Below are 22,122 nucleotides of genomic sequence, written 5' to 3' on the forward strand. Positions count from 1 at the left end.
GTCCACTTTGGCTTAAACCAGTGGTTCCCAACCCTGGTCCTCGGACCCCCTGTCCTGCATGTTTTAGATGTTTCCCTGCTCCAACACACCTGATTCTAATGATAAGTCGTTAACAGGCTTCTGCAGAGCTGGATAATGACCCATTCATTTGAATCAGGTGTGTTGGAGCAGGGAAACATCTAAAACATGCAGGACAGGGGGTCCCGAGGACCAGGGTTGGGAACCACTGTCTTAAACAAAGACGGATGGTGCGATCTGACACTGATGTTCCTTGAGCATGAAGTTCACCTTGGATCTCTTTAGAAATCTTTCTGGGCTCTTTTGTTACCATTCGGATTATCCGTCTCTTTGATTTTTCATCAATATTCCTCCTGCGGCCACGTCCAGGGAGGTTGGCTACAGTCCCATGGATCTTAAATTTCTGAATAATATGTGCAACTGTAGTCACAGGAACATCTAGCTGCTTGGAGATGGTCTTATAGCCTTTACCTTTATCATGCTTGTCTATAATTTTCTTTCTAATCTCTTAGTATTGAAGCATGGTTGAAAAGCAATGTCTGACTTTCATTGGTTAACATTCATAGAATTGTTATTTATTATTACTTTTGTCAGATACAAGTTTTTTCTGTGACCATTGTGAGTTTTTCTTTCATTGATCGAGGGGTACCAACAATTGTGTCCACGTGTGTATGTGTGTGTAATGACCGCAGCCTCCTCAAGCATGCCCCTTTAAAGCTTGAGATATATAAGATTAATATAGAGAGAAAAGGAGAGGAGGGAAGGGGCAGATAAAACTCGGTCTATATATATATATTCGACAGATGCTAGAAGGATATATACAAATAATATACACACACATACACGGTATGTATAGACAGATTTGAAACAACATTTGGAACACATCTTACTAAGAATTAGCCTGTCTCATTGCCCGCTCTCATCTTCCTCCATCTCGGTCCAATGCAAGCTGCAGCCACCTTTTAATAAACTTTTTTACATCTCCATCGGATGCAGATGCAGTACTTGCATTGAATGGCACAGATTCTGAAGAAATAAACAACAAAAACTTAATGGAACAGGCAGGTTAAGGCCGTTAACAAAACAGGAAAGTGAATAAGCATACTACTTTATTGGTGTTTCTTATTTCTACCTTATAATACTAAAATAAAACTGACTGAGGACAACATCTTTAATGGCAAGTGGCTCAAAGCCATACTTCCCATGTACCCCTTGCCAGTTGATTTGCTTTGCCAGTTGATTTGTCATTAGTTTGGCCATTATTCTCCACTCTGTCTCCTTTATTGTCAACCCCCTGCCAGCCCAAAATAGGTGACCTGAAAGATGAAAAGAATTGCCCTATTAGCGTATGATAATTTTTATAATTACTGAATCTATAATATCACTATCTTAATTGTTTTCATTAAAAAGCACCATAGGTCAACAGTCTCAGCAAATATCAATTCAACAAATACATTTCACCTACCAATTTTCGTTTGTATTCCACCTGTGAAGCAATGCTCTCCTCGAGCTTGATTAGTTCATCCAGTGATGTTAATGGAATGCCAGAAACATCTGGCACCCCCATTGGTTGACGAGTTTGCAACTGTAGCAAAATCAATTGCTGTTGATGCTTGATTGTCTCCATAGTCGTCAAAATGTCACGGAGAATTGCTGAAAAATAAAACAAAAATACCTACCAAGTTAATACCTGGGCATATACTAAGGGCAACAGGTTAAGACACACAAGCAGTCAGACACGTTTTAAATAGTATATTCAAATACAAATTAAGCCCATTACAAATTAAGCCCCATACAACCTTTTTGAGAAATGAATGTAATAATTGACCATTCCCCAGGGCCACGCCCCCGTAGTTACTGTTGCTACGTCCGACATAATTCCCAGAACTGTCAACCCAAAAGCCATGGCAAGTACGGGGATAAGCGCTATAGACAACTTTACGCGCCAAAACTAGGGGGCTGCCATAACTCTACAAATATGCAATTCATTTCCGCCGGAAGTGGTTTTCACAGCGTCTGCCGGTGTAAACACAGTGATTTGTCTATGCTAGCTTGGGATCACGGTTCTACTACTTCGACATACTTGTCGTTTGACATTTACTACTGGAAAATGAATTGCCAACGTTGTGGCATGTACTTGTGGATAACGTTGTCGCCATACTTTTAAGTACATTTAGAGTAGATTTATAGTTATAAAGCTTTTGCCAGTCCATCATTTTGGAGCTTTTAACATTGAGCAAAGGAAATGTCAGAAGATGACTTTTAGTCGGTGATTCATTAGAACATTTGTTGTCTAGCTTTTCAATCTCTCAGCAAAATGTAGGCTAATTATTTGGCTAAAGGATGCCACACATATCAGACAGAAGTTGTTCAATAAATTCGTAGCCCGACTTTAAAACCATTTATGGTCGGTTGACTGATCGCGTTGTTGTACCCAATCAATGGAATAAACACACAGGAACATCATGAACATTCAAATGGTCTTGCCAGTTGTCCTGGCAAAACATGTAGCATAATGTTCTTTATTTATTGCCAGGACACGGTACAAGTAGGCTAGCCTAGGCATACTAAAATTGAAAGCTAACGCTAATTCGTTTGGAATTTCTAGGCTATACTTGACGCACTCATGTTGATGTTCAGCCTATTCAATTTAACAACTTCAGAAGGACAAGGCAGTACACTGTTATCCTTATTTATGTGGCAATTGTCACTGCCTGAAGTGCCAACGTATCTATTCTTCCTATGAACCCGGTTATGACTGCTTTAAACAAGCACCGGTTGGCTACACACCTCATGCCGGGCTTATATAGATGTGTGTATTGACACTTTGAAAGGTTTGAATTATTATATCCACATATCAATGTATAATTATTAAATCCACTGCAACAATAGGACAAAGGAACACTAACAAAATGTGAATATCCTACAAACAATACTGTAGTATAGCCAGTAACAGGCTAGAGGCGATTCTAGAGGCGATTCTAGGTTTTAAAACCGGTCGTAGCACTCTATCCAACCACTCGTTCAGGTGCTTTCTCGAGAAAGCACCTACTGCACACGTCGTTCCCGAACCACTTTTCTTCATGTTGTAAATGTTATATCCTTTTTGTCACTGCGATATCAGTGCTTTGTCGGCACAACGGATCTAGCTAGCAAAACAAACCCAGCCCGCCAGAACGGAATTGGATTGCATATAGGGGAGCAGTTCAGGAAGTAGAGCGGAAACGGCTCATGAACTTGTCTATAGCTGTCAGTGAGTGAGGATTTTTTGAGTAATACCTCTGCGATATCTTCCAGATCCAGGCAGAAGGGACTGCAATGTGCATTGGAGGGATATATTCAAAATATTAAAATGAGCAACAAAGGGGAAACAACAAAAATTTAAGCCAAAGCATACAGGTCTCAAGTAGCCTTGTCTGGCCAGGCACTTGAACAGCAAGCACAGGGTTGGGATACTCAGGAATAGGTCGCCCACTCACAAAAAAATTTAACCCACCTCACTCACAAAATTCTACAAAGATTAAAACAAAATAAGTTTATAATGGCTTGTTAGGACGTTTTGTTCAACATTGATACAGTATTTTAAGCTCCTGGCAACTTGCTGGCATTTGTTGGCTTGCTCAGCTTGCAATTTTACAGACGTTATCATTAACATTTTGATTTTAACATTAACAAATTTGTTGGAGTGACTAGTTATGTACTAGTAGTGGTAATAATACTAGTTTACATGAACCATAACTGTTTGGGGATATTCTCTACTAATATCTTAGATATCATTCGCTAGCGTATCTATGTGTGTTTGGTGATGTTCTCTAAATTAAGATGGGAATGGGGTCTCCAAAACTGTTTTATCCACCGCCGCCGGCACAATTTGAACTTGACTGATTCAGTGTGCGCGGGCCGCTGATGGTTTGCTAGTTAAGCTGCAGACCCTGATGATCACCTGTCAGCTGTCTTTCGCATATCCACCTCAGACATTCAGCCAGATTTCGATGCACTCGTTCAAAGCCACTGAATTTAACGGGGAGTCAGATGGCTGAGCGGTGAGGGAGTCGGGCTAGTAATCAGAAGGTTGCCGGATCGATTCCCCGCTGTGCCAAATGACGTTGTGTCCTTGGGCAAGGCACTTCACCCTACTTGCCTCGGGGGGAATGTCCCTGTACTTACTGTAAGTCGCTCTGGATAAGAGCGTCTGCTAAATGACTAAATGAAATGAAATGAATTTCTTTCAGTGAACAAAATGTGTATTTCTTCCACGGCCGTAATCATAATACATATTGGGGGGGACACATCCCCCCCCCAATATTCAAATCTGGTCAAAACGTATTGATATAAAAATATAAATGTGCTACGCTACAACAGGCAGCCACGCACGCTGTCCGAAATTATCATTACAAAAAATAATTTGTCCCCCCCAATGTTGACTCCATGGCTACGGCCTTGATTTCTTCTATAGTCTTCTCCTATTTGACCACAATTTCATATATTTATATAAATATTTACAGAATATCCTTATTCTTCTGATAACCAGTAGCAGCTAATCAAAACATATACTTTACTGCTTTTTACAATGGGAGAAAAGCAAAATTAAGTTCAAGTTATTGTTGATGCAGCCCTCCAACACATTTCAGGTTTCTCATGTTGTCCCTTGTAAAGAATAATTGCCTACACCCGACCTAGTCCATGGTATAACAATTTATTTTCATTGGTTAAATGCAGGTGCAAAGAACATTAAACAGTTAACACAAATCTGTTTTTTACCTGCCAAATGATAAAAAAAAAACTTACATATGTGACTGCAGAAAAGTTTCAGAAAAAGTATAAACTTTTACCTATGCTAACTTTATGTACAACATCTTTGAATACTCTATGCTAGACATTTTGTTCAGCACAAAAATAATTCAGGTTTTATACTCAGCCCCAATACAACACAACACTCAGCTCCCATTTATGACAAATGGAGCAATGGCATGCCTACAAATGTGTTCCCGAATGGAAGTTGTACATACTTGGTCACAGTCTCATCCATCCTAATGCATTTTAGTTTTGAGAAGGAACACTCCCAACTGGCATGAATTTATCGGGTAGTCAAAGAAACTTGAACAATCATTAAACTCATTATACACCAAATATGGATCCCCATCAACAACAATGATATTCTGGACTATGCCTACCATACCTTTATAACATATACAGTTATCTCCTGTGAACACCTTGACACAAAGGTGTGAAATATGTATTTCTTTGTACTGCAGGACTGGACATGTGATGTGTAATGGCAGTGGACCCTCACTGTGTGGCTTTCTGAGTTTAGTTTCATTTGGTGTATCTGCATTACAATCTGCATTTTCAAACTCTGACATTCGCCTTTAAACTTGTGCAACTGGAAACTGAGGGCTGCGAATAATTTTCTTAATTTGACCAAGGTAGTTCTCAAATGGAAACCCAGAAATGTTGTCCAAACACTGACCATGTTCTTTAAAGTCATCACTGAGATGAATAAGGCTGTGCACATTGTACACAAGATTCTCCCTGCCATAAAGCTGTCCAAAGTGTTGTACAAAAGATACAAGCAAAGTTTTTGCAAAATCGCAGAACTCCAAACACAGTTTTGGACATGCCAATATGGATATGGCAACATAGAACAGCATGAAGTTGTCGTAAACTGGTGCGCTAACAACATCAACTAGTGTAACCGGCCCAGTATACAATAAAAATTGTCTATATTCAGTTGCATTCCCTTCAACAGATCTGGGCTTTCTGGCAAATTATGTAGGCATGTGACATTTGAATGACAAAAGTGTTTCTGACAACTGACTCACTTTTTTTTATGGCAAGCGGCACGTAAGACGGCCATTGCTTCCTGCCCATAGCTCTAGGAGCTTCCTTTGACTCCAAGGTAAACAGGTGCATGTAATCATGGGGAAACATAGAAACCATTCCAATTCCAGTTTCATTAAGAGGGGAGATGTCTCTGTGATGTTCCTCATCCATCTGAAGTCTGAAACTTTCATCAGTTCTAACAGGGCTTGTGCTGTCTGGAAAAGTCATTCTACCATCTACATGAACCCCATGTAATGTGCACTTATCACAGCCTGCATATCCAGTGTGATATTTTATGGATTTTTGTATGCTCGTGCAGGAGCATCACACATCACTGATGTTATTTTTAAAAACTGTGTTTTTCCTTTAAACGTAAAGCCAGCTGCTAAGATTTGTATCTCTGTCACTAGATCTCTCAAGTATTCTCCCAGAGAAATAGGTTTTGATTTGCCACCAAACAAAGCAATCATGCAAGGTTTTTTTCATCCTTGCACTAACCCCAAAATTGGCCACAACTGGATACATGAACTCTTGTAAAGAGGTAGCCCATCAAAATTTAATTGTAGTTTGATTGTGTGCCGATCTGGAATTTTCAACCAACTATTTTTCAAGAAACCTGACAGAGCATTTACAATCCCAAAGTAAAAGTATGCACCACCTGCAACTTGTTTGATTAAGTAATTTCTATTTGTATGGAGGAGTGTCTTTGCATCCTTAGGTAGTGATGGGTGGTGATGCCTTAACACTGACAACAAGGCAGTCAATGCAACTAATGTGATACTGTACTCCACAGCCCAGTTCATCAAGCTAGAAATTTGAGTTGGCTGTTGAATTTCATCATTGCTCTCAACTACATTTTCAAAGTCACCCACTGTCTCAGGATAGGCCTCTGCTGTGCACTCAGTGACCATCTCCTCCAAATCCTGACCACTAGGATCATCATTTTCCACTTCATCACACTCAGCAACTTGTTCAACACAATCAGGATAAGCACTTTCAACAGGATCATTAACTTCATCTACAGATGTAAGATTATCTTTAAAGTATGATTCTAAACGTGTCTTGACTGTGGCTGTTGACTTTCTTCGCAGATTTGATGACTTAAAGTATTCAGAATAATGCTCAGTCATTATGGCCAAAGGGTAGACTACAGATGGTAAAGGAGATTAACTTTGTGACAACTAAGTCGTCCAGCTGTGCTGGGCCAAATATAGAAAAACAAAAAAACGATTAACTTACAGTAGCCTACAAGGTTCTTTTGCCGATTGCGTTGGGCCTAGGGGTTAAACACATAAAGAAAATAAATGGATTGACATTTAGTCATTTAGCAGACCATAGGCTCCATAGGCTACTCCCTCTGATGTGTACATAAATTACCGTTTAAAGTGGGCGCGTCTGACTTGGGCGTGAGTCTCGCAGTTGCGGAGCCAGAGGGGTGGCCGGGGTGCACTGGACCCCCCTGATGTCTGACTGGCCACCCAGGTGCCACCCCAAAATGTCATTCGCTATCCCTGGCAATTGGATGCTAATTGCCTTTTAATTTATTTTGTTAAAATAAGCGTTTCTTTTGACATCTGGCAGCGCATTTTTTCAATCAAGGATATTTCCACAGTTCACCAGTCAGTCACAAATCACTACACGCCAGCGTCTGATACAGCGCCAGCGACGGAAAACAAGAGCATCATATTACAGTTATCATTTTAAGGTTTAGCAATGGTGTTGAGGCTTCCTGAACAAAATTTTATGAAAGTTGAGCTGCTGGGCTGCAGAGCCATAGAAACAGATGCATATTGGCAATTTGGTTACATAACAGATTGAGAGAAATGTCCCTGTTTTTGTTTAGCACTTAGCACTATAGTAGGCCTAGCTAACAGTGCAGTTCCTACTTGGTGTAGTTTAAAACAACTACAGTATTTAGCCATTTGAAATCTATAATAATGACAAGACTAGGTCAGAAAGCAACAATCGTCCAGGCATAAGATAAATTCCCAAATTGACATTTATTAACCACACGGTACACAGGCACAGTATACATAAGAAGCCAACAGCGGATGGGAGGAAACTGTTCTTGTGGCGTAAGGTTTTGGTCTTGATGGACCGCAGTCTTCTGCCGGAGGGGAGTTGCTGGAACAGGGAGTGTCCAGGGTGGGAGGGGTCGGCCACAATCTTCCTCGCTCGCCTCAGGGACCTCGAGTTGTGCAGATCCTCGAGGGAAGGCAGATTGCAGCCGATCACCTACTCAGCAGTGCGGACGATCCGCTTACTCAAATGAGTTTTGAACGATTCGTTAAAGTGTACAAGTGGCTATCAAGTTTTCACCCGCTTCTGTAACATGTAAGACATAGATCGATCAACTAAAAACTAAGCCGCATCTCAAATGAAGCAAAGTAATAACGTTTCAAGCTGTATAATGAATACAACTATTGATATCTCTCTATTAGAGGATGGTGGTAGGCTATACTGTATCAAGAGTCCATCCAAACCTGACATATTGTAGCTAGCTGCAACACATCATTAGACTAGGCTAGCTTACTATTACTAGTAAGCTAAATATCATAAACATTATCTAACGCGAGCTAGACTTAGCAACACATTATTATTTTAATATTAAATATCCCGAAAAGTATCATATAGTGTATTTCTCTATTTAAATGGCCTTACCTGACAACAAACTGCTCTCTCTAATGACGGTTAACAGAATGAATGTTGAAAATGTGAGCGCCTCTCACACACAGGCACTGGATGGGTGTGCGAGTAGATGAGCGCCTTTCATACACAAGCGCAGGATGGGTGCACGAGTAAAGTTCAAGTTCAAGTCTTTTATTTGTCAGGTACACAGAACAACACAAGGTTAGACTGGGCACTGAAATTCTTAAGACAAGACAACACAAGCACCTGGCATAACATAACATGCAAGTACACGGAACATAATTTACATCTATGCTGAGCTTAAATAAGTGAAACTTCCTAAATATACAGATAACAATAAATAATCGACTATACTAACCCTAATACTAAAACTTCCTAAATTACAGATAACAATAAATAGTACACTATACAAACCCTAAATGCACATAAAACCTGTTTCAACCCTATAACCTATTCTAACCTAAGTGGAGTACAGTACAATAGTGCAAATTTGCAGATCAGTGACTAAGTCGATGACCATACAGGAGCCTGGTGGCGAGGTACAGTGAGGTACAGTACAGCAATGTTACTGATAGTGCAACCAGTAGCTGAAAGTGACAGAGTATAAGTGACTAGTGTGCAGTAAATCAATGTCCATATCAGTGTCCATTCAGAAGCCTGATGGCCCTTGGGTAGAAACTGTTGTCCAGTCTGCGTGTGCGCGACCGGATGCTGCGGTAACGCCTGCCAGAAGGCAACAGGGTAAAGAGACTAAGTACCCTATATTCCCGCGGCAAATTTAAATGGTGTTGTTTTTCAAATTCTTTGCAAGTATGATACAAATGTTAGTACAACCTATAAATACTGGCATATCAAGAATTCGATACACACAATTTTTTAATTTTTATTATTGAAATACAGAAGCCCAACTCACAACTCCCAACACTCAAATGTTATAAACTGATCCAGATAACTCTGACAACCTATTCTGGGCCAGAGCCGGCTCAATGTAGGCAATCCGATGCCAGAACAAAGCCGAGTGCGCCGGCACTTAACCGCAATCGGCCCGATTCGGCTGGCTACCTGGGCTGTCTTTGTCATTGCTTAAAGGCCATCTTGCAGGTTAACCTCCACCACTGTTGATGAATGGGTACATAAAGCACTCAAGATATGTATAACATTTAAAAACTCTCCAAATGGTGTCTCCAAATGGTGTTACAGACCAGTTTTTGTCGTTTTTGGTGTTAGCATTATATTGCTATAATTGCTATAATTAACGCAATTCGGTGATGACGTCACATTGGCAGGGCTCTCAAGTTTTGAAGACAGGCAAGAGTGACATTCCCCCCCCCCGTCAGGGCCCCGCGGTGCAGGGTATTCTTTACGGGCCTGTCTACAAATATTTAACAGTTTTTTTGCGATCCCATAAACGTAGGCTACTGTTGAACGCGTAGGCTACTGAGAAGTCGATCTTCCGTGGCAATTAAACGCTGCAAAATTTGGAACAGTGACACACCGGAGTCACCCATTCCAAATCCTTCCGAATGCGGTAGATTAGCCGCTGCAGTGTGGATTGCATTGTCATGACATAAAAAAAAAAACTAATATATTGTGATAAATACCGATACCGTCAGTGCCTACGAATTATACCATGATAAATATTTTTGGCCATACCGCCCAGCCCTAACGCCCATAGACGGACAGCGATGGCTGCTGATCTTTGCATGGATGGACGGACGGCAATGCTGTTCAGAGTGCCGTCCCTGATTAAAAAGTAACGTTACCCAACACTGCTAAAGTGACTAATTAGTTACTAGTTACATTCCTTGTAAAGTAACTAGTTACTTTTCTTAGTTACTTTCTGTAGAGATTAAAGCGTTAAGTTACTTTTGTGTTACATTAAGAAAAGTATTTTTTATTTCCAAGACAATTCACCCTGGTCACTTATATGCCCAGAAGGCTCATTTAAAGGGGTGATTGACTGTTTTTTTGGGGTATTTCACACTGTTCCTTAAGATCTCCGAATAGGGTATGTAACATTGGTTGGGTTGAAAATGGCCCGGGTGCTGTTCTATGCCTCCTGATAGATCCTCTGAAATGTTCTCGAGAACATTCTTCTTTTATGGTATGCTCATTAATATTTAGATAAGCTGTGCGCTGATTGGTTTGTTTTCAACGAGTGAAGCTGGGGAGCAAAAACGCAACACGGCCAACAGCAGCACTCGCTGAAACACCGAAGGTGGAGACTTAAAACAAAAAAACGTAAATCTAGTGTCTACACAACACTTTTTTCAACAGATGACTACATATCATTTCAAATGATAAAATTACTTGTTTCCACTTCTGTTGTTGAAGCAAACTGGATTGACTTAGGTGGGTAGAACGTTAGGCTACAGCTTAGCAACCAAACCATATCGTGATTCTACTCAGCTTCAGTTAGCTAGCTAGCTCTAGATATCTTGCTGAAAAATAACATGACAAAGATCTGGACAAACATGCATCGTGAATTGTAGATTCATATTACACGGGTTATTTATTTGAATGAAACACAGTCAGGAACATGAATCAACGTTAGCCCCATTGCCAATAAACTAGGCTAAATTATCACACATTCCACCTATGCTCTTGCGTTAGCAAGCTAAACTTGTTTACATGCCTACAGTCTAGGTGTTACTAATAACAGTTACTAGCAATGCTAACGTATCCTGTATCTAGCACTGCCTTTCTCCAGTTCTTTCAAATAGATTATCTAGACAGGCGTAACAGTGCGTGTCCACTGCAGCGACGCGATGCGAGCGACAACAGGTTTTCCATTCATTTTCTATGGAGCCAGGCGATTCGCTTGCGTGGTGCATTGTGGGTAGCGACGCGATTCAAGCGATTCGAGTTGAGATTTTCTCAACTTTATGCTAATGAGGAGCGATTTTCGCTAGCGATGGCCAATCGGAGTGTTTTCTTGTTTCTCGTAACGTAGCAACCATGGTAAACATTTCTAGCTTTCACATTCATGGAGAAAATAATTGTTGCTGTAGCTGCGTACCCGGTGCTGTACGACACATCTCTGTATTCGTACAGAAATGTAAATAAAAAAAACGATGCTTGGCGCAAGGTTGCCGAAGCTGTTGGTGATCCTGGTGGGTATTTTGTACTTTCAAATTCAGTCTAGTCAAATTAAGTAACTTCGTTCTGTGGTAACTACAGTAAAGCTAGCTAGCCTAGGTACAGTAGTGCTAGCCCGGCTGGGACTCTCTAGTTGTATCGACAGATTAGCAGAGACTTCGAGTAATATAATACAACATTTTCGCACACGTGAACGTGTATGTCTATTAAACAGTTTTCAAATAATTTATTTCTAGATGAGGTTTGCAAAAAAAAAGTGGAAGAACTTGAGGGACAGCTTCAAAAGGGAGAGGAACAGGGAAAAGGAGTTGGGCAGGAGTGGAGCAGGTCTTTCCAAGCATAAACCTTGGAAGTATGCTGCTGTGATGGGGTTCCCCATCCATTTATGGAGTACAGGGACTCCAGCAGCAACTTCCAGAGGCCTGCCACCACATCCCCAGTCAGCCAGGAAGATGTAGAGCAAACAGCAGTGGCCAGTGCCACACAGCCAGACAGCGAGCCAGAAACCAGTGAGGCCAGAGCTTCCCCTGCTAGTCAGGCAGTCGCAACTACCAGCCAGCCACCAGCATCCGTCGAAAGAGGGTGTGCAGAGAGAGGTTGACCGAATTTGAGGAGAGGATGCTTGGTGCTATGGAGCAGGCACAGACACCTGCTCTTCTTCCACCACCTCAAGCAGAGGATGTGAATGAGCTGTTTTTTAAAAGCCTTCTCCCTGCACTCAAAAGACTGCCACCAGCTAAGCGGGCTGAATTAAAGTTCAACATTCACCGCATGTTTTTTGAGGCAGAGATGCAGGCCATACAGAGTGACATGTAATTAATAAAAAAAAAAATGAATGGGCTGGTAGGTATTTACTATGAATTGTTGGTTGTGAAATTTAGTAATGATAAGAATAACAACGATTTCAACTCATATTTTATGAAAAGAACATTCTGGAACTGTTTGCTTTTTTCTGATTAATGTGGATGGCTCTTAAAAGAGCCTTTGTTTCTTGATGACATGGGCTACACAACTGATTGCTGCCAGGGCACTGCACCTTCTGCATTGAAATATGCAGTGAATGCATCCCTCACGCGAATAGCTGCACGTGCAGCGTTGTTGCTGCCCACTCGTGGAGCCTCCTAGAGACCTGCCGACCCCTCCTGGCCAGGGCTGGCTGCTAGAGATCCCCTGGCACCTCTCCTGGACCTCCGGATGTAGTTGTGGAGGATGCAGGTGGCCTTCACACACGCCTCTGCTTTTGCCGGGTTAACACCAATGACACGCCGATACATTCTCCACTGGCTGGAGAGTATGCCAAAGGCACACTCTACTGTCAACCTGGCACGGCTGAGGTGGTAGTTGAAAAGCCTCTACTCCCTGGAGAGGTTTGTCCCAGGGAAGGGGCGCAAGAGGTTGCTCCGTAGAGGAAAGGCCTCATCACCCTCGAAGACATGTGGCAGTGGTCCACGTGGCTCTGCTCCAGGGAGGACACCGTTCTCTGGGAGGTCCAGGGTCCCATACTTTAGGGCCTCACCAAATGCAGAGTTCCCCAGGGTCCCGCCGTCACTGTTCCGTCCATAGCCACCGACATCTATGACCCGGAACATGCAGTCGGGCGTCCACAACCGCAGGGAGGACAATGGAGAATGTCCCCTTGTAATTGTGGTACAGTGACCCTGAATTGTGAGGTGCCTGGATGACAACATGCTTGCCATCAATGGAACCAAGGCAATTTGGGAAGTTCCACCTGTGAAGGAAGCCTGCAGAAATGTCCCTCCAGTCCTGCTTGGTCGGCACATGCATGTGCTCCTCCACCAGGCAGTCCCAAATGGCCTGAGACACAGCCCCAACAATGCGTGCCACTGTGCATGACCCCACACGATAGCTGAAGCTGATCGACATTAACGAATTCTCCGTGGTAAGGTATCTACCAAGACAGAAAATAATGCATAGAAATTAAGTACACTATATTTTTGTCTGAGAACACTGAAATATTTACTGTTTACTATAATTGCTATTAAAGCTTACCATAGCGAGGCATTCAGCTGGGCTGATCGCCTCGCGGAACGAGGTGTTTTGCCTCGCTATCCGGGGTCCCACTCTGGTCAGCAGGTCATCGAACTCGGCCCGGTTCAGCCTGAAATACCGCTGAAACGGGTCGTCATCCAGTCGGAGCTCCTGAACCAGCTAGTGATAAGCTCCGTTGTTTGTCCGCAAACGGCGAATGGGATGAACCCAGAAGCGTCGGCGGCGTCTTCTCCGGCAGTAGTGCAGGGCCATAAAAGCGATCCCTCTGAATGTTATTGATGATGCAGGGCTCTCAAGTGTCACGCATTGAGAGTGACAGTCACTCATTTCGGTCTTTAGTCACGCCCTCCCGCCACACATTGTATTTCTCACGCCAAATTTTTTTTAAATTATATATTTAATATGACGCAGCACCCAACCAAAATTCCTCTGGTCGCCCCACTCTCACTATGAAACCGGTAGTCAAGCGCGTCTCCCCTGGAGTTCTTAGTCGAGCCTGCCACTTATCAGCCAATCAAAAAAAAGAAAGGGTCTATACAATAGCCAAATCGGAAAATAGCACCATTGTATCTGGGTAAGATTTGATGCAACAACCAATGGAAAAAAAGCATATCCTGTAATTTTTCGGGATTCTGCTACGTCTTCCGAAAGTTTTGTTCACCTACAAAGCAAACCGCTGGAGCTCGAGCATCACTTTCAGTACAGTCATGATCTCCTGTTTTAATGTTACAACAAATTCTCAACTTGTTTGACACAAACAATGACAACTTGATTGCTGTTAAAAAGTGTTTCCCAGATAGTTATCATCAGTTTTTCACGAGTCTATTAACCAACAGTTTTACAGCCTGTTCACTGACTACACCTGCTCAGAACAAGTAGTTCATAGATATAGCCGTTGTGTATCTGTGAAACTCACTCTTCAGGTAAGTAAAAGGCCACCCGCATCAATGATTATCTAGCTTTTCGTTGGCGTAGTTGGTAGTGGCGCCGCTTGGGATGTCAGAGGTGTCAGGATTTAACCCAGTGCGGCATGCAAATAGGCCCGATCCCTTTGACTTATATTTCATTATTATACCCTGGCCATGGATGCATTAATCATTGCTGCCTTTAAAAGATGTCAGATAAAAAGCAATTAATTTATTAATTTTGAACCCCTGACGGGGGGGGGGAGGGAGGGAGAGTGTCACTCTTGCCTGTCTTCAAAACTTGAGAGCCCTGATGATGAATTATAGAGTATCGGACTGCGTAGGATATATTTATACCAATGTATTCCCTCCAAAAATAAATAAAAAACCGGGAGAGAATGTCATTTGTTGGTTCTTAATACAGGGTGTGGTCATCAAAATCCATCTTGGCCGATACAATTATTTACAATCTTACTGGAAAAAAATGATAACGGTGTTGTGTGCAATAGCTAGGCTAGATAAAATCATACTACATCTAGCCAGTGTATCTGATTTTTGTTTGACGTGTGTAAGTAGTATTTTGATCGATATTGCGAGTACGTAAACCCAAGTATGCATACTTTGGCATACGCCTCTAGAAAGCAGTGTATGCACATCAGTGTTAAACGCAAAGTTTAACTGGGTGAAGGCTAGAATGGTTTGAATGACAGCACCCCAATGCAGCCGGTTCTGCGAACGTACCCCATGTGCATTTTCAGCCAAGGTCTTCGGGCATTCAACCCAAGTTGGTATCGCTCTCGAACTTGGTTACTTGAGTACTCAGCCAAGCTAGCATGTTTCTGCTTTCCTTATCGACAATTTGGAACCAGAAATGATGAAGACATCACCTTCATTAGACAAGGTTTTACCAATTGGAAAACGGCAATGTTTATTTTACATACAGCTCAAAAAGCTATTCTGCGTTCAGATGAAGGGCAAAAAAAGTTTTGCTCTTGCGCTATAAGCGCTTGCATTTTGTCACCAAACACTGAGAAAAATTTGCAAATTTATCCTCCAAGAAAAACAGCAGATTGTCCAAGATTTAAAACGCAGACTTAAATTGCAGCATAATAGGCCCTATGTTCACAAAAGCTACAACAAAAACAACATGTTTTTACATCGTTACTGACGTTACATCGTAGTTACAACTGGCCCTTTGACGGCAACCATAATGCTGATGTGGCCCTCGGTGAAAATGAGTTTGACACCCCTGCGATATAGACAAGGCTCTGGTTTTGTGAATTCATTTCTCCACCAAGTGTATAATCCAATGTGAAAAATGATAAACAAAAAGACTGATATAATTGGAAACAAAAAGATCCATACAAACTGTATGTACAGTCAAAACTACAATGTACTACTCTAGGTCACTAAACTGTGGCAGTCAGTGCACAGACAACAAACTCACGTTTCTGAATTCGCTAGAGTAGGGCATAAACTAACTCACAATAAAATTTCTCTCCAAGAAGTTTTCATCACAGACGTCTTTCAAAAATGCGACCTTAGAGAAAACGCCTTTCTGTCGAAGTCGGAAATGATGTCGTTTGGAAATGATGTCGTAGCGGACCAATCACGGCCAAGGGGTATCCGTCGCGCACAGCACGGCATGACGGATCGACAGGAATTTCAACAGTGCACGGGAGAGGTCTCCGTCGCCCCGCAGACGACGGAGAGGGCGTTTCAGGGCATTCCAACTATGCGTAGGCCCTTCCCATGTGTCCGTAATCGTGAAGTACGGAGTAGCATATAACGGCCTTAACGCGTTACAGTAGTCAGACTACTTTTGTTAGGTAACGAGTAACTTAACGCATTTAATTGAATGAATCCGTTACTAGTTCCTTGTTCAAACAAGTAACGCGTTACTTAATTTAGTCTTTGAGTCAGGAGCCCTCAGCATGTAGCTAAAAGTCTAGGAAGGTTGAGAAAACTTTTCGCTAGGTTAACGAAAACGTCTTAATCTGCTAGTCAGGTGGGTTCCCATTTGTTCTTTTGGTGAGCAGTCTCACAAGCCCAATTTACCCGGCGTCATGGAGCCGACCAGCTAAATAGTTATTCAAGACTTGCATGTACAGGCCTACATAATGTAACATTAAATAATGTATTGAACTCAAGCTTGTGTGATGTGTTGCTGTATCGTTCAGTGGTTTAGTTTTAAGATTATATAACATTAAGTAAAATAGTCTGGTTCAGTACATAAGTGAACACCATTTTGCTACCATATACCTAGCTATAGCTTAGCTTTGTTTTGCTCCTAGATTCAAATTTAGCCCTGGTAAATTGTAAAGCTAGCTAACAACTGACTTCTGCCTGGCATTTTACAACAATATTTATTGATTAAAAAGTTTCTTGATTCAAGAACTTCATGCAAATATGGCTTTTCATCATGGTGGATTATTACCTTGATCCGTCTTGCTGTATAATGAGGATTGATCATGTTATATGCGAGTGACACTGAATATTCAGTACAATATGTGCAATTGCTGAGGTCAACCCATTAAATTCTGGGCATAAGAATGACCAAGGTGAATTGTCTTAGAAAATAAAAGACTTTTCCTAATGTAATGCAAAAGTAACTTAACTCTCACTCTCTACAGCAAGTAACTAAGTAATTTAACTAGTTACTTTACACAGAATGTAACTAGTAACTGTAATTAGTTATTTTTAAAAGTAATGTTACCTAACACTGATTATATATAAATACTAGTGGCGGGCATAGATAAAAAAAAAAATCTAGATTAATCTCACTGTAATCTTGGCGTTAATCTAGATTAAAATGGCTCATTTGAATTCCACCGAAGGCATTCAGAATATGTGTGCTACCCAAATAATGACTAAAAGTAAGTCTTTGAGAACGGGGTTCTCAAGCCAGGTGGCGCATTAGACCAGGGGCTCATCTCCTGTTTCCAAAATGCATCACAAACTGCTTGAGAAAGCTGTTCTACTATGATAATTGGTGATGAAAATAAATCATGTTCAATAAAATGTACTTGTGTTTATTAACTGTTTATTAGATGAGTTAGCTTGGCTTATAGAGCTGTGCTGACGGGCTTGCCTCGGTTGCACTCAAACATAGTAGTTTGACGACGACTCTTCCCCTGTGCTACATCAGTGCTCTGCCCGGCATCTTCCGCATTAGCCAAGGGATGCTTTGCGTTTAGGTGGTATTTGAGACTGGAAGAACTCCAACAGTAAAGCAATTCCACATAGTACAAGGTGCAAACAACCTTAGTCTTGTCGAGGTTTCCATTGGGAAGCTTCTTAAAAATAAATTTTCCCTGAGGCAAACCAGGCGGCTTCATAGCTGCATCCATGTTAGCACGTCACGTTTGATGTGATAATTTCATACACAAGGTTCGAAGACTCGTTCTCGCCCCCTACAGAGCAATTCGGCTAGGTATACATCCGCGCTAAAATATCAAGGTGAAAGTCATCATAGCTTGCGTATTATAGACTCAGCTCCCAACCCAACTTGGAAAATAGATTAACGGCGATATTTTTTTTATCGCCCGATAAGAGTCTCACGTTAACGCAGCACGTTAACGCCGATAACAGCCAACTACTAATAAATACTATTAATAAATGAGCAAAACTTGGCCACTCATGATGCTAATTTGAGTAGAACTGCAGTTGTGCAAGCTGCCATCTCTGCATCCGCAGCAAACGCATCAGCAGTTTTTTTTACTGTCAGTGAATAGTTGCGTTCGACATGGACTGCGGCTGCATGAAACGACCGGCGAGAGTAGCAGCTTGCAGTCGGGGAGGAGTTAAAACCGGCTCTTAGGCCGCAAGGTGAACCACGAAAAGTATTTTAGAAATCCCGCTCCATAGTCTGGCATCTACAAAATATTTAGCTCATAAAAAAGAACGAGTCGTGCAAAGCTACCAAAAAAAAGTTTGTAGCTAAAATTCCAGTCGATTGATGTTTTATGCAGAACTAGTTTCTTCAGAGCGTAATAGGATTTTGGTGGCACGGTTCGACACGTCATCGTTCTACACCAATAAGGTAGCTGCTTTTTGTCAACATGGATGGATATGGTTGGCAAATAGAGGATGGGACCTTGCACGTCACCTGGATGACCAGAAATTCGGCCCCTGACAGTGTTTTGCATGTGATAGACTGCGGCTGTGAAAGTGCGTGTGAGACGGGCAATGTTCCTGTTTTTCACTAGGACTGTGTTGCACAGAATTATCTTTCACTAGGTCCCATCCTCTATTTACCTACCATATCCATCCATGTGGACAAAAGCAGCTAGCTTATTGGTGTAGAACGATCAAGTGTCAAACCGTGCCACCAAAATCCTATTACGTTCTGAAGAAACTAGTTCTGCATAAAACTTACACATCGGATTTGAGCATTGGGAAAACTGAAGGTGTCAGAATAAATACAAAACACACGTCAAAGTTGTCATGTGTGAGTCTGGCCAATCATGAAATACCTGTGTCGTCATTAGAAGCCATGCAGTTGCTCTTGAGAAAATGCGCTCGGCTACACAGCCGGCAGTTCTTGAATCTATCTCACGGTACTTTGATGACTATGTCACATTGACCTAGCCTTGGCGCCGTCTTATGGAGCTAAATCAGGGCCAAATGTTTTGTTAATTCGAAAAAAATATTTTTGTACATGCTTATGTACCATGTCAGCGTAAAGCTCAGAGTAGCTGAAAGGTTTGGTGACCAGCGCGGAGAAATGCACATCTGCTGTGAACAGCCTTCAGCCATTCGTAGCCGAGGCTGTCACTCATAATTCCCGCCTCTGAGTTGAAGCCACGCCCCCTACGCAAAATCGGGGGGCCAAAAGTCTGAAACTGAAAAACAGAGCTGAAACAAAGAAAAAACTGACAGAATAAAAAAACTGAAACTCAAAAATAAGATTTTAAATTTTCATCTGAAAATATGAAACTGTGAAAATATAAAAGTGAAAAATAAATATTTATTCAAAATAATTCCAGAATTTAATAGAAATTGTATTCAACCTGAAAAAAAATATGTACACTTATTTTTAGTTTGAATAAATGGTTTTTTTGTCAAGCTTTAGTTTTTCTTCTATACATTTTTTCTTCTTCGAATTAACAAACATTTGGCCCTGATTTAGCTCCATACCGTCTCAAGTCGGGCAAAAAGTTTAACCAGAATTTACTGTTTCAAGTCAGCCATCTGCAACGCTGCATGAAGTCAGTCCATGTCCAATGCACCTACTAGCACCGAGTGAAAGTCAACATTTTAATTATATCTAGTTACTGATCATTCAGGGCCTGACATTAACTTTTTGAGGCACTTACGTTTCACCTTTCCATGAACAAAAGTCACATGTCCGAAAACGATTGTGCCTTTGACCAACGAAGATGAGCTGTAATATTACACAAATGATAAAAATCGAGGTGTTATTAAAAATGTCATTTGTTACATAACACATTTACACAATTTCTGCAGAATGACCGTGCCGTCTCGCAACTTTTTGAAATGGAACTTCCCATCTAAAAGCCCTCTCTCCATCATTCAGCTACCGTCGGTAGTCAAAGTCAATCCCAGGGTCAAAAAGAAACCTGCGTTAATGGCACTTTATTATTGTTGCGTTAAAGTGAGATTGCGTTAACGCGTTATTAACGCGTTAACTTTGACAGCCCTAGTTTATTTCTAATCAATTTCAAGGGTCTCAAAGCAGGCTTTGGTCTGTCTTCTAGCCAACATGACTTCATACAATGCATTGTGGGGGAAAGAAGAATCATTGCAAAAAAGTACCTACTTTTTCGTATTATATTCCGTTTTGTGACACCCAACAACATCAAATACAATGGATAACAGTTTAAATGTTACCAACAAGCAAATTGCACAAATTTGTTGAAGAAAAAAAACCTGCAAGGTGGCCTTTAAGTGGCAGAGAAAATGTCCATGTGGCCATAACATTGTGTTCTTTGTTTAGTATCTTTTATCTTGCAATAGACTATCATCTCCTCATTTTGTTAATCCTTGTTCTCTAGGTGGTGTACATGATATGGAATGCTGTAAACGACCCCCTATTTGGCTACCTCCAAGACAACTCCCGCATGGCCTGTTGTTCTCGACGACGGCTCTCCATACTCTATGGTGCTCCCTTCTATGCCCTGGCCTTCCTGTTGGCCTGGTTCCCATGGGGATTGTATACCTCTGGTGATTGGCTCAGTGGCCTACACCTAGTGGTGACACTGTGCGCTTTTGATGGCATGCTGACTTTTGTCCTATTGGCTCAGTGTGCTCTTTTTGCAGAGATCTCGTGTCACCACCAGAGCCGTCTCAGACTCATCAAGTACAACCAGGTGGGAATTGAAGGACCTGCAGAAGGATTTTTGGGTAGTTGTTTCTACAAGTGATGACTTGTAGAGGTTATATGGAACCTTCGGGGGGGGGAAAATAAAAAATCAATTTAGGTCTAATGTGTTTGTGCTTTCCTTCCTTTTGTACTCTTGTTCTATCTATAATGTTCCCTCAACTACTGTTCACCCAGGTAGCATCTCTTGTGGGTTCCTCCAGTGTTCTGTTCTGTGGCCTTCTCTCCAGCAACATGGATTACTTTCCAGCCTTCCAAGGTTTCACCGTCCTGGTTGCAGTGCTAGCCTGCGGCTGCATGATGTACACAGGCGTCCACAGTGAGAGTCGCTTCGACGGCAAAGGCTCTACTTTTGGGTCATCGCGGTCCGATGACCAGAGCCCAAGCCAATCAGCACTTTCCTTCTCCGCTGTGACCTCTATGACCTGGCAAATTCTAGGCAATAGGGACTTCCGGCTGTTTGTGCTGATGAACTTCTTCCAAGTCTTCATGCTAGCCTTCTGGAATAACTTCACCATGATTTTTACCGAGCATCTCATCCCTCCTGATGTTCTGCCGTCGCTAGCTAAAAGCTTCATGTATGGGGCTGGATTCATCTGCCCACAGGTACTGAACCAGACAGCCTGGGTGTGAATAGATACACTGGGAACTGGGCACTGGGGCAGTGAAAATGCCTTAAAAATGTGTAGGGTAAACTTTTATGAATGTGTTCCACCAAAAATATCTACATGTTCTAGAGATTGTATTTATCACACAAAAATAACTATTTAAGGCTTTTAACTTACTTGGGAATATTGACAAATACAGTCCAATAAACCAAAGAGATGAGCCTGAAGCAAAGTTTGCAGGTCGTGGAAGTTCATGGCAGGATGGCAGATACACATAATTTACTATCCTTAAGTATTGCGAGGGTAAACAATAGGAATCATTGACTAATATAGTATACATTTTGGGGGGGATCAATTTGAATATCTAAAAGTGACTGTTGTGATTCAGCAGTTTGCACCCTGACAATGTTAACACCCAACATAGGAAGTACGCTAATATCAGTTTTCCTATGTCAGATGTTGGTGCTGGGCAGTCAGAGTCTGCTCCACAGCCTGGGATACTACAATATCATCCTGTTTACCTTATACATAGAGGCTGGCATGGCTGTACTCATGCTGTTGCTGGGTCCTCACCACTACTATATCCTAGCACTCTTCCTTACCACTAACATGTGAGTATTCAGTCATTTGCGTCTGTAGTGTATACAGTAAGAAACTGCCTTTTCTT

The 22,122-nt window shown here is 41.7% G+C and overlaps 1 protein-coding gene and 1 long non-coding RNA gene across 3 annotated transcripts in view; one reads left to right on the forward strand and one right to left on the reverse strand.

Annotated features, from left to right (window-relative positions):
* LOC124465495 overlaps positions 1–22,122 on the reverse strand; it is a 250,554-nt gene that overhangs the window by 57,919 nt on the left and 170,513 nt on the right. The gene's annotated exons all lie outside the window — the stretch shown is intronic.
* The window catches only part of mfsd13al (major facilitator superfamily domain containing 13a-like), a 62,812-nt gene that overhangs the window by 33,117 nt on the left and 7,573 nt on the right, over positions 1–22,122 (forward strand). For both annotated transcript variants that reach the window (XM_047017292.1, XM_047017293.1), the window contains exons 2-4: positions 20,522–20,836; positions 21,025–21,453; positions 21,912–22,066. In XM_047017292.1, the coding sequence (XP_046873248.1) occupies positions 20,522–20,836; positions 21,025–21,453; positions 21,912–22,066 (899 nt within the window). The remainder of the gene's footprint in view (positions 1–20,521; positions 20,837–21,024; positions 21,454–21,911; positions 22,067–22,122) is intronic.

The sequence above is a fragment of the Hypomesus transpacificus genome, unplaced genomic scaffold (assembly GCF_021917145.1).
Source record: "Hypomesus transpacificus isolate Combined female unplaced genomic scaffold, fHypTra1 scaffold_52, whole genome shotgun sequence".
NCBI lineage: Eukaryota > Metazoa > Chordata > Actinopteri > Osmeriformes > Osmeridae > Hypomesus > Hypomesus transpacificus.